Raw genomic sequence first — 13,199 nt, 5'->3', positions numbered from 1 at the left:
GGTAGAATGAAGGACCCTATGGAAAGTACTGGCAATTCGGTAATGTTTCTCATCCTCTGCATGCCATCGTAGCTGAACAGAGGAACACTTTTAGTAATAGACTAAGACAACTGCCCTGCTCCAAAGAGCACTACATGAGATCATTCTTACTTTTGGCCATTTGTAGCTGGGGAAGTGATGAGCCAGCCCCTCCTGTTAGAATGTTTGAGATAACTTGTATTTTATTCTTTTTTACTTCTCTTCTAATATTTGTGTATCTGTGCACTTGTAATGCTACAGTGGTACTTTGGGGTCAATAACGTATAAATCTAATCTACACGGCTGACAAGCTAGAATAAAGCACAAAGATGACTAAAAGATTAATAACAATGGAAAAGTAAGAAAGGGAAGATTAGCAGAATACAGAACAAAATAGACAGAAGCCTAAAATCAGATAGGAGGTTTATGGATTATTTTTAAAAATACTGTAAATGTTAGGATGTTGGAAAGAAAATTAATAATGCAAAATAAAGAAAGGGCAAAAGAGCTAAACAGGTATTTTGCACAAGTCCACTACAGAGAATACAGAGGCTTGATATATTTGTTGCTTGGGACAATATTATATATATATCTACATTTCAATACAGTTAACAAATTGTTCACAAGATGATGCAGGCTACAGTACCCTGCAAGTAAAAAAAGAATGATAGAAATATTTAGCAGGCCAGACAGCATTAATGAAGAGAGCAGCTGCTAATGTTGCAGGTCAATGACCTTTTATTTGAATTGAAAAAAAAGATAGAAATAAACCTAGTTTAAAGTTTCAGAGGAAAGGGCAAGGTGGAGAGAAATAAAAGGGATGTCTGTGATTTTAGGAGCAGACTTGGGTAGATATTCTATAAGGCTTGGAGTGATGTTTAGCTTGTAAGACTTATTTCAGGAGAAAGGTAGGGAAGATTCATGTTGGCATTCACCTCGGATTCTCTAATTTCTACCAGTTCATGGTAATGCTGAGGAAATTTGAGAATGTTTTTGTCTCCATTTGGACTCTCTCTCAATCCTCCAGAGCTCTGCCAATCCTGATTTAGCAGCACGAACAGTAGCTTGTAGGACATTAGTGCACTCATGAGGTTCGTGGTCTCTTTGTCTTTGAAAGGTTTTGGAAGCTATAAAGAGACCAGCAATCTGGGCCACAACAGGTGCACAGATCAATATTGACCTGGTGCTATGAGAATGCAGTGTGAAGACTCAAGATTCTCACTGGGATATCATTGTCCTCTGTCATCAATGACTCCTAGTCCTGTTCCCACCAGCGCACCCAGGTCTTCATCCCCAAGGTACTGTGAAGTCTGGTGTTGAGGCATCAAGGGCATAAACTCATTGTGATCAGTCTTTATCTTTCATTCGCTCGTATTGCTTAACTTTTGGAGGGCTTGGGCTGCTGTCAGTTCAAAGCACAAGGTGAATGCTTCAGTAAATGATTGCACAGCATCATTTTGCTATGTCCTGCCAGGGTATAGTCCCTCTCTCATGTCATAGATAGCCTTCATGCCCTCATCAAAAGGAGTAAATGATGAACTGAGCAATGGACGAGCCATCTCGGATGCCATATCATGAGACTCAACCTACCTTACACAGTCTAGCCATGATAATTAATACTTTCAGCTAGTTGTTGATGGGCTTCCATCATGCTTTTATGCTGACAATAAGAGTGCAGATGGTTTAAAAAAAATAATTTAATTGTTAACATTTCAAGTTGAAGACCCTGAGCATTTCAAGCAGTTTCCACCTTGTATTTAAAGAGTCATTGCTTGAAGATCACAGATAGATCCAATAGGCAATATCCATTTAAAGCACATTTTGATCCTTTCAAAGAGGGTTTTGAGTTAGGCCTGTAATTGATTTATTTATTGAGATGCAGTGTGGAATACGCCCTGATGGCCTTTCAAGCCGCACTGCCCACCGACCCCCGATTTAACCCTAGCCTAATCATGGAGCAATTTCCAATGACCCAACTAACATCAACTGGTATGTCTTGAGACTGGGAGGAAACCAGAGCATCCAGAAGAAACCCACACAGTTAGGGTAAGAACGTACAAACTCTTAACAGACAGCAGCTGGAAGTGACCCAGGTTCAATGGTACCGTAAAACATTGTGCTATCTACTGCAATAATTTAAATGCCAAATACGTTGCTGTGTTTTGGCTGTGATTTGAAAGGAAACCATGAGGTTACAGTGTTTTCATCTTGATTAAGTAATATGCAGACCTTTTGCAGCTGCTTCCTAAGTATGCTTTTGAAGGAAGAGGGACTTATTAAGTGCCCTTGTTGAAATGCCCTACTCCATTAGTTAGTGTATGTAACTGTCAATGTTCAGTGGACCATTGGATGAATGTGTGTAAGGTTTGCAAATGGCAAACCCCTAAGATTAATTCACAGTGCAATGTGAAAAATGAGGAATTACTTTCATACTTCTGCATGGCTGGAAGATAGTGATAAGTGGCCATATCTAATTAAGTCTTGCTGACAAAAAAACCCTTTTTGCAATCTGGCTGAGATTGAGAACTGAAATGGTGGTTTTAGTGTGTTCTTTATGGTAAAGTGCATCCATTTGACTTCCTGAGCATTATTAATAATTAGCTTACAGCTGCAGTGTAAGATTGAAAGAATTAAGTATATCACACTTCATAGAATTCTGTAGGAGGCTAAAGAACCCATTAAGTGCCTGTGTGATTGAACACAGGGTGGTGAAGGTGACGGGGAATGTTATTAGGGCTTATAGGAACCATTTCAGGATCAAAAGCTGCTTCAAAGCGCTTTCAGTAAGGATTTTTCTTTGAGAAACCCAGTATGGGGCTCCTGTAAGAGTCTGGAGTGAATGGTGTCTTGTTCTTGATGTCTTCCTCTTCCTCCAGCAATTCTTTGTCAGCTTGTTGTAGAAAACTGCACTCATTTAGCTTAGTGTCAATCATAAAGAAAATGTTAGAAACGTATTAAAGACATTATAACTGAGTGCTTAGAAAAATAAAGTCAGGCAATGTCAACAGTTTTTGAAGAAGTAACATGCCTTGTGGATAGAGTAGAAACAATATCCTTCCACTTGCAGAGGATATATATCTTGATAAGGTGCCCTATCAAAGGTTATTGTGGAAAATAACGGAGGCAGCATTTGGTGGGGATACTGTTTTGCAGGAAACAGAGGGAGGGTTTCAATAGTTCTTCTCTTGGGTTAACAAAAATAATGAATGAAGTTCTACAGATCAGTGCTGTGGCCTCAGTCTATTACAGTTCAGTCAAACAACTAATGCTATGGGTCTATTCCATAAAAAAGGTTGGGAACCCCTAACTTAGATCAAGGCATTCTGGTTATGGTAGGACAGATATGAATGGGAAGGTAAGTTACAAAGAGGGCATGAGTACAAAGGGATATGGATATGTGTCAGTTGGAAAAGATCTGGCAAAATGAATACAGTGTGGTAAAAAATGAAATAGTCCATTTTGGTAGAATTGTATAAGAGTACTATCCAAATAGCTGAGGGAACTGGATGTCCTCAAGCAAAAGGTACAACAAGTAATTAGGAAAGCTAACTGGATTTTATCATTTGTTGCTGAAGGAATTAAATCCCAAGAAGAGAATTTTGGGTCAGTTGTAGGGTATTGATGAAATGACATCTACAGTATTCATCTCACTAATGTATTCAGTCAAGGGAGGATGTTAATACAAAAAGGAGCAGTTGGAGAGGGAATATTGGATTGATTCATGGAATGATAGGTTGTCTTATGAGGCTGAGTTGGACAGGCTACACTCATGATCACAGAAGTTTTGAAGAGTAATTAAAATGTTCAGAGGGCCTTGACAAGATGGAATTGGAGTAGATGTTTCTTATTGTGGAAGAGTCCTGATCTGCAGGTCACAGTTTCAGAGTAAGTGATAGGAAGGAGGCAGCATTTTTTTTTCTTTGAAGCCTATGAGTCTTTGAGAGGCCTTGCCTCAAAGGGAAATGGATGCAGAGTTTTTGAATATTTTAAAGCAGGTTGATAGAGTCAGAGGTGAGGGTGGAGGTAAAGAGTTACCAAGGACTAGGTAGGAATACAGAGTATATGTTACTGTCAGGTCAGCTGGGATGTTAATAAATAATGGCACTAAGCCAAATGGATCACTGCTGCTTCTAATTTGTCAAAGTTGAAAGTAAGTTTATTATCGAAGCAGAGAAAAGGGTGGCACAGTAATGGAGTGGTTAGCACAATGTTTTATAGTACGGATGACCCGGGTTCAATTCCCACCACTGTTTGTAAGCAGTTTGTACATTCTCCCTGTTACCGCTTGGACCTCCTCCGGGTGCTTGGGCTAACTCCCTCAGTCCAAAGACATTGCAGTTGGTAGGTTAATTGGTCATTGTAAATTGTCCAGTGATTAGGCTAGAATTAAATTGGGAGATTGCTTGGCAGCACGGCTTGAAGGGCTGGAGGGGCCTATTTTGCACTGTATCGCAATAAGTAAATAAATATACTGCCATATACATAAGATTTATTTTCTTGTAGGCATTCATAGTAAATACAAACAAACAATGAAAAATCGCACACAAACAACAGCCAAACAACCAATGTGCAGATTACAAAAAACAGCAAATACCAGTTGCAAAGTCCTTGAAAATGAGTCCATAAGTTGTGGAATCAATTCAGTGTTGAGGCGAGTGAAGTTATCTCCTGTAGTTCAAGAGTCTGAAGGTTGAGGAATAGTAACTGTTCCTGAGCAATGTGGGGTGAGACATGAGGCTCCTGGACTTCCTTTGGATAGCAGCAGCGAGAAGAGAGCATGTCCTGTGACAGTGCTCCTTGTGGATGTCTCATTTGTGGGGAGGGCTTTACCCGTAGTGGACTGGAGTGTATCCACTATATTTTGTAGGCTTTTTCACTCAAGGGTATTGGTGTTTCCATACTAGATAGTGGTGCAACCAGTCAGTGTATTCTCCGCATCCATAGAGGTTTGTCATGGTTTTAGATGATATGCTGAATCTTTGCAAACTTCTAAGAAAGAGGCACTGCCATGCCTTCTTTGTAATGGCAGTTATGCGTTGGACCCAAGACAGATCCTCTGAATTGGTAATGCCAAGGAATTTTGTTGTTGTCACTGTCCAACTCTGATCCTCTGACAAGGACTGGCTCATGGACATTGGATTTTCTCCTACTTTAGTCAATACTCTGCCCTTTGGTCTCACTCAATGTCAGCAAAACCATTCAGCCAGATTCTCAGTCCCCCTTCTTCTGATTTATCATCGCCTTTGATTCGGACAACAGAGGTGTCATCAGCAAACTTTAATATGGCGTTGGAGCTTATGTGCTTATCCTCACAGTCTTAAGTAGAAAATGAGCAGAATAAGGGGCTAAGCACATAGCCTTGTGGTGCCTTGTCTGAGTTCATACAGATACTCCTGATGTTACTTCTGAATCTTTTCCTTTTAATAAAGCTGAGTGCTAATGTAAGTGAATAGCAGGATGTTGTTTTTCAATAAAATTATGGTTGGAAAAATTGGTGCTGCCAATTATTTAGCATTGATGTAATTTGGGGGTGTTTGATATTGAAAAACAGAAGTCTAAATATGAACAGGATGGTAACAACTGGTACAGAGCCACAGAATTCTTTTACTGTGTGTGAACTTGATTTCTGACTTCACAGTATTGTTTGTATTTCTGGCATGGCTCAGATGAATTTTTAACTTTAAAGTTTCTAAGATATTCTCAGAAGGAGAGTTCTTTGATATTCCAAGCAATATTTCTCCCAAATTCAGTCAAAGCAAACTACTGGTCATTTTCTGTGGTGTTGGCTGATATCTGCTCCCATTATGTTATCTCAGAGTAATTTGTTCTATCTCAAAATTTCATGGATTATTAAGAATTATTAAGAAAATATAAATCGCAGTTTCAGTTTTGAATTTCAGACCCCTTGTTCCCTTGACTGCTCTTTCAAAAGCTATTTATCGACTTCCAGCGAAGCAATCTATAAAGTAATTGGCAATGAGACAACTTGCAACTACACGTCGCTGAATTGTAACCCTAAAGTGAGTACTGCCTCCTGTAGAACAAATGCTGTGAGAGAAGAGACTTATTCTAGCCCCATTGACTCTTTGGTAACCAGACAGTGGGCACTGGTTTGTAGATGTCCTTTAATGTGGATTTTAAGAGAATGCTGACAGGAGCTCTTACCTGTAGAGAGGAGTTCTGGTGAATCGTCATGTTTATCTTGCTCTGTCATAAAAATGAAGGAAAAAGCAGTATAAAAATATGTTTTTGGTTGAGACCCTGCATCAGAACTGAGAGGAAAGAGGTAAGTTGGTGAGACAGAAGCTGGTAGGTGATCGGTGAAACCAGATGGGGAGGGGATGATGGGCAGATAGAGACAGGTGGAGGGAGGAAAGGGGGATGGAATGAACAAAAGAAGAAAACTAGGTAGATGGATAAGTATGTGTGAAAGGAGAACACCAGAGGTATGGGTTACCTGAAACTGGAAACCACAATGTTCATACCCATTGATTGTAAACTATCCAAGGAGAATATAAGATGTTGTTCTTCGGCTTTGCGTTTGGCCTCTGTGCAGCATCTGAGAAGGCCAAGGAGGAGGGAGGGTTTAAATTCAACCAGATGCTTAAAAGTTCACTGAAGTAAGAGTGTTCATGTGGAATAGAATTGACACAGTGCAGTAGGGCCAAATGACCTGTTTCTGTGCTGTAAATTTCACAACTTGCAATAGTGGTTCAGCCAAATTTTTGTCCTTTTTGGGATTAGACCTGCGATTGTTAATTTGAGATCAGATTTTATCCGGTAAGAAATTACTGCTCAGTAGCCTTTCTTTATACCTGTATCGAACTATTAAAGCATCTAATGAATTGTAATTATCCTTCAGTGCTCAAATCTGTTTCCCAAGTGCAGTACTCATCAGCTGACTCATACACTACAGCACAGAAAGAAGCTTCTTTGGCCCACCTAGTCTGAAATATTAATCTGCCTAAAGACGAGAAAGTCTGCAGATGCTGGAATCAGAAACATGCACACCATGCTGGAGGAACTCAGCAGGTCAGGCAGCATCTATGGAAATGAATATACAGTCAACATTTCAGGCTGAGACAGTTCAGTCTTCATGTTCCCTTTAAACATTTCATCTTTCACTGACTCCTGTGTTGTTTTTCTGCTTCAGGTTCTGTTTATTTGACTCGCTGATTAGAGAGATCTATTCTAATTTTGCACTGACTCATATATCTACTGGGGATAGTACTAGAGGAAAGGTTCTTAATGTCCTTCTTCCCTTTCTCCCGTCATCCACTCTCTACTCCTATCAGATTCTTTCTTCTCCAGCCCTTTACCTTTCCCACGCACCTAGCTTGATCTATCACATTCTGGCTAATCCTCCTTACCCTCACCCCGACATATTTCTATTCTGCTGATTCCCCCCCCCTTTCCAATTCTGATGAAGGGTCTTGGCCCGAAACGTTGACTGTTTATTTCCCTTCATAGATGCTATGTGACATGCCGAGTTGCTGCATGTATGTGCAGCATCTGCAGAATCCCCTGTGTTTGTACTTGATGTTAAAATGTCCATTAATAAATTGGAATTGGTAATGCTGGAAACATTTTGTGAAAAGCTCAGCAGGTGTGAAAAAAACTTAACATTTTATCAGAACTTGAAATGTTGATGCTGCTTTTATCTGTTGGAGGAAATGTCAAGCATTTCAGCCAAAGCTGTGGCTAATAGCTGAGAAGAAAGACTTGATTATTCTTTTCCCTGCTTGCAGCTCTAACCTAATGTCACAGATTTATCTGATAAAACAGATTATGGTTTGGAGAATGGTAGTTCAAACTCCAAGCATATTCCAGGAGATCTGTCTAATTTGTGATTTCTGTGGTATTTATTTGTTTGAACCAAGGTCATATTGTAATCTGTGTTCTCATTTCCTTGCAGAGTTTCAGTGATTCTTCTATCAAAAAGCAGTGCCCAGAAGCACAGTGCTCATTTGCATTTTATGGAGGCGAGACCTATTATCATCGATACCTCACCTTGTTCCAGTTCTACAATCTCTTCCTCTTTTTCTGGCTGGTTAATTTTGTCATTGCCCTAGGAGAAGTTACATTAGCGGGCGCATTTGCCTCCTACTATTGGGCCTTTAATAAATCAGCTGACATGCCAAAATTTCCTGTGTTGGCGTCAATCGGACGAGCTCTCAGGTAAGAGTTGAGGATATTGTGGGAGGCTTTTTCAGCACCTCAAACCAATGCCAGAATCGCACCGGATGTTGTCTGACCAGCGCATCAGCATTGTTTACCTTTGTTCCATGTCCCTTGATAGCTTGAACTAGCAAAGATTGTGATTTATTTTAAAACTGCCTTCCTGAATGGGTGGAATGGCTATTGTGAGGAAAGAAGATAAGCCAGACAATGGTTAAACTCTGGATACTCTGATTCTCTGTTTATTTGCAGCCAAGCATGGAAACATGTCAGAGTTGATCATCCCTTTGTGACCATTTTGCCATTTAGTAAGCTGTTGCTTCGCTTTCCTAGATTATCCCCATAACTACTGAAGTTCAAGTATCTATCTCCTACTTGAATATATTTAGTAGCTCTATATCCACAAATGTCTGAGGTGGACAATTGCAAAGATTCAAGCCTGCTGAAAAAAAATTACTATTTATTTCACTGAATGACACTGTCTTTCTAGGCTTTTGGCATCTCCCTGTCAATCCTCCTCAGTATCTTGTGTGGCTTTCCAACAGTGTGGTTCTGATTGACAGCTCAGTGACCTGCATGGTCTTAAATTTTATGAAATCTTTATGGTCTGTGCCACTTCTGTTTGCTTGATTTTCTTTCAATTTTTTTAATTAGTTTCTGCATAAAGGAATACAGAGTACAAGAAGATGTATATTATAAGTCAAAATTAGAAAATAAAATAGTACCAAATACATTGTATTAAAACTACAGTTACAATTACAAAACCCTGTATTCATAAAAATTAAATTATATCGTAATATTGAAATATAATAATTTTGTTATACAGAAAACAAATCTAAACCCACTACGAAAGTCAGATCTGTTAAGAAAAGCAAGAAAAAAGGGGGGAAACCCTTATCATATAATAAAATATATTATTAGCCACCATCTGTACTTTTACAACAAATCAAAGGTTTTGAAAATAACTCAAAAATGGTCCCCACAATGTATAAAAGTCTTGGCTAGATTCAAAAACTGAACATCAGATCTTCTCTAAATTTAAGCAAGACATAACATCCGGTAACCATTGAGCATGAGTAGGCGGAACAGCATCCTTCCATTTAAGCAAGAACGCCCTCCTAGTTATAAGAGAAGTAAAAGCCAAAATGTGCAAATCAGGTATCAACAACAATACCTAATAATGCGATCAAAAGGTTAGGCTTAAAATTTACCTTGAAAAGAACCGAGAAAGTTTGGAATACATCCTTCAAGTATCATTCAAGGCTTGGACATGTCCAAAACATGTGAATTAATGAAGCTTCTCCATTAATACCTCTATCACAGAAAGGGGTTATATCAAAATAAAAATGAGATAGCTTATCTTTAGACATGTGAGCCCTATGAACCACTTTAAATTGTAAAAGGGAATGACAGGCACATAATGATGAAGTGTTAACCATTTTAAAAATTTCATTCCAAGTTTCCTCAGAAATTGAAGTCTGTGATTTTCTTTAAACTCCTTTTTTCTTTTGCTTTTTGATGAGGCCATCGTCCAAACCTTTGATTTTGTGATTCATGCTGCATTGTAAAGCTGTTGAGGTTGGTAGTTGTGTCAAGCATGAGTTTAGATTACCTGCTTCCTCTCTCATCCTAATATTACCCTCAATGGACTTTGATACATTATACCGTGAGAATTTCTGGATAAAGGGAGGGAAACATGATTGTAGCATTCAGCCAAGGGATGTCAGGAATAGGAGGTGCTGGTGATGAAGAAAGGTCAAGGCACAGGATTAATTACACTTTAAGAAATTCTGCTGTGACTGTATAGTTGTAACATATCTTTATCTTACTCACACCACTGTTCATTGCCACACCATATCAGATCATGTCCATTAATGAGCTGACATTTGCTCTGTGTAGCATTCTTAACAGAGAAACCTCTGAAGACAGTGAACCTAATGAGGTCAGTGATGTAAAGGGGAGGGGGTGGTATAGCCTGTGTTTTAGAAGAGAGGAGTTGAGATTAGCTGGGGTAATTGCATTAGACCTAGGTCTCTGAAGACTTATCTACCAAGGAGATGGGTGGGGTAATGATATGAAGGAAAGGCAGAGAACTATTTAGAAGACAAGAAATTCAGTAAGGCACAATATGGTACTGAGATGGAGAGTGGTAAGGCCACAGAGAAGTGTACAAATTTGCTGATAGGATTTTGGTTCTGGATCAGGCCTCTATACCCAGAAGAGGTGGGCACACAACAGTTCTGGGGGACTTCGGTCTGACCATATTTGAAGTACTGCAATTTTTGTTTCCTTGCCCAAGTCAAGGTATACTTGCCTTGATTCACTGGTTGCTTGGATGGTATGATAGTGCTATGAGCAGACATTGAGTAGGACTTTGAATGTGAGGTGTTTCTATTGAAATATTAGATTCTGGGAGAGTAACAGGATTTATGCAGAACTTGAGGCCATAACCTCAGGATGAGGGGTCAGCCATTTAGGATTGAGACTGGGAGAAAGGAGTAACTCTGGAATTGTCTAACTCAGTGATTGTTCAGTCATTGTGTACAAGAGTCATAGACATTTTAAAAATTATAGTGTGGCCATGGGGCTTTTGCGCAATCCTGTATGTGGCACAGGATCGGCTGTGATTTTACTGAATAGCAGAGAAAGCTCACAGAACCCAGGAGTCCTCCACTCTGCTTGTTCTTACCATGATTGAAACATTGCTGATTGTTTTGTTTGATGTGGGTGCCATCCTCTGGCTTGTTCAGAAAGTGCAGCTGCAACTCTGAATCTAGGCCTGGTTGGCTTCCTTCAGAAATGAGCAGAATTAAAAAAAGAGCAAGACAGCATTAAGGTACGGAAATATATACAGTGTGGAGTGGAAGTGAGACAGAAGAATTTAATGGCACAAGTCAAGAAATCATTATGGAGGCTACAAGCTAAAACCAACTGATTTTCTAACAGCATTGCTGGACCAGCTGATTATATCAGGCCATTTTTCTAGATTTCAGACGTATATGTTTTGTTAAGTTGCATTCAGAAGAAGGTTATCTAGGGTTAAAATCTCTAGCATTAGTATAGAAACATAGAAAACCTACAGCACAATACAGGCCCTTTGGCCCACAAAGCTGTGCCAAACATATTGCTACCTTAGTACTACCTAGGCTTCACCCATAGCCCTCTGTTTTTCTAAGCTCCATGTAACCATCCAGGAGTCTCTTAAAAGTTTGTATCATATCTGCCTCCCCAGCTGCTGCCGGCAGCCCATTCCACGCACTCACCACTCTGCGGGGAAAAAAAACTTACCCCTAACATGTCCTCTGTACTTACTTCCAAGCACCTTGAAACTATGCCCTCTTGTGCCAGCCATTTCAGCCCTGGGGACAAGCCTCTTGACTATCCACATGATCAATGCCTCTCATTATCTTGAACACCTCTATCAAGTCACCTCTCATCCTCCATCGCTCCAAGGAGAAAAGGCTGAGTTCACTCAACCTATTCTCATAAGGCTGCACCCCAATCCAGGCAACATCCTTGTAAATCTCCTCTGAACCCTTTCTATGCTTTCCACATCCTTTCTGTGGTGAGGCAACCAGAACTGAGCACAGTACTCCCAAGTGGGGCCTGACCAGGGTCCTGTATAGCTGCAACATTACCTCTTGGCTCTTAAACTCTTTCCCACGATTGATGAAAGTCAATGCACCGTGTGCCTTCTTAACCACAGAGTCAACCTGCGTAGCAGCTTTGAGTGTCCCAAGATCCCTCTGATCCTCCACACTGCCAGGAGTCTTAACATTAATGCTATACTCTGCCATCATATTAGACCTACTAAAATGAACCACCTCACACTTATCTGGGTTGAACTCCATCTGCCACTTCTCAGCCCAGTTTTGTATCCTAACAATGTCCCATTTGTAACCTCTGACACCCCTCCACACTATCTACAACACCCCCAACCTTTTGACAAATGTCATCAGCAAATTTACTAACCCATCCCTCCGCTTCCACATCCAGGTCATTTATAAAAATCATAAAGAGTAGGGGTCCCAGAACAGATCCCTGAGACACACCACTGGTCACCAGCCTCCATGCAGAATATGACCTGTCTACAAACACCCTTTGCCTTCTGTGGACAAGGCAGTACTGGATCCACAAAGGAATGTTCCCTTGGATCCCATGCCACCTTACTTTCTACCTTTATCAATGTGTTTAGTCACATCCTCGAAAAATTTAATCAGGCTCGTAAGGCATGACCTGCCTTTGACAAAGCCATGCTGACTATTCCTAATCATTCTATGCCTTTCCAAATGTTCATAAATCCTGTCTCTCAGGATCTTCTCCATTAACTTACCAACCACTGAAGTAAGACTCACTGGTCTATAATTTCCTGGGCTATCCCTACTTCCTTTCATGAATAAGGGAACAACATCCACAACCCTCCAATCCTCCAGAACCGCTCCCATCCTCATTGATGATGCAAAGATCATTGCCAGAGGCTCAAAAATCTCCCTTGCTTCCCACAGTGTCCTGGGGTACATCCTGTTCAGTCCCGGTGACTTATTCAACTTGATGCTTTCCAAAAGCTCCAGCACATCCTCTTCCTTAATATCTCATGCTCAAGCTTTTCAGTCCACTGCATGTCATCCCTACAATTGCCAAGATCCTTTTCCAGAGTGAAAACTGAAGTAAAGTATTCATTAAGTACCTCTGCTATCTCCTCTGGTCCCATTCACACTTTTCCACTGTCACACTTGATTGATCCTATTCTCTCACGTCTTATCGTCTTATATACTTGTAGAATGCCTTGGAGTTTTCCTTAATCCTGTCCACTAGGGCCTTCTCATGGCCCCTTCTGGTTCTCCTAATTTCATTCTTGAGCTCCTTCATCCTAGCCTTATAATCTTCTAGATTCCTATCATTACCTATTTTTTAGGTAATAATGGCTTTTCTCTTGCTTGAGCCTGAGGTATTGTAGATTTTAATGCTACAGAAATTACTGAAAAAGGTATACAAGTGTCATG

General features: G+C 40.2%; 1 protein-coding gene across 2 annotated transcripts in view; it reads left to right on the top strand.

Annotated features, from left to right (window-relative positions):
- LOC132406485 (choline transporter-like protein 2) overlaps window positions 1-13,199 on the top strand; it is a 128,212-nt gene that overhangs the window by 95,341 nt on the left and 19,672 nt on the right. For both annotated transcript variants that reach the window (XM_059992224.1, XM_059992223.1), the window contains exons 14-15: window positions 5,951-6,038; window positions 7,934-8,196. In XM_059992224.1, the coding sequence (XP_059848207.1) occupies window positions 5,951-6,038; window positions 7,934-8,196 (351 nt within the window). The remainder of the gene's footprint in view (window positions 1-5,950; window positions 6,039-7,933; window positions 8,197-13,199) is intronic.

Source organism: Hypanus sabinus, chromosome 16, assembly GCF_030144855.1.
Source record: "Hypanus sabinus isolate sHypSab1 chromosome 16, sHypSab1.hap1, whole genome shotgun sequence".
NCBI classification, from domain to species: domain Eukaryota; kingdom Metazoa; phylum Chordata; class Chondrichthyes; order Myliobatiformes; family Dasyatidae; genus Hypanus; species Hypanus sabinus.
Note: the sequence above shows the minus strand (reverse complement) of the source record. Positions and strands in the feature narration are given on the sequence as shown.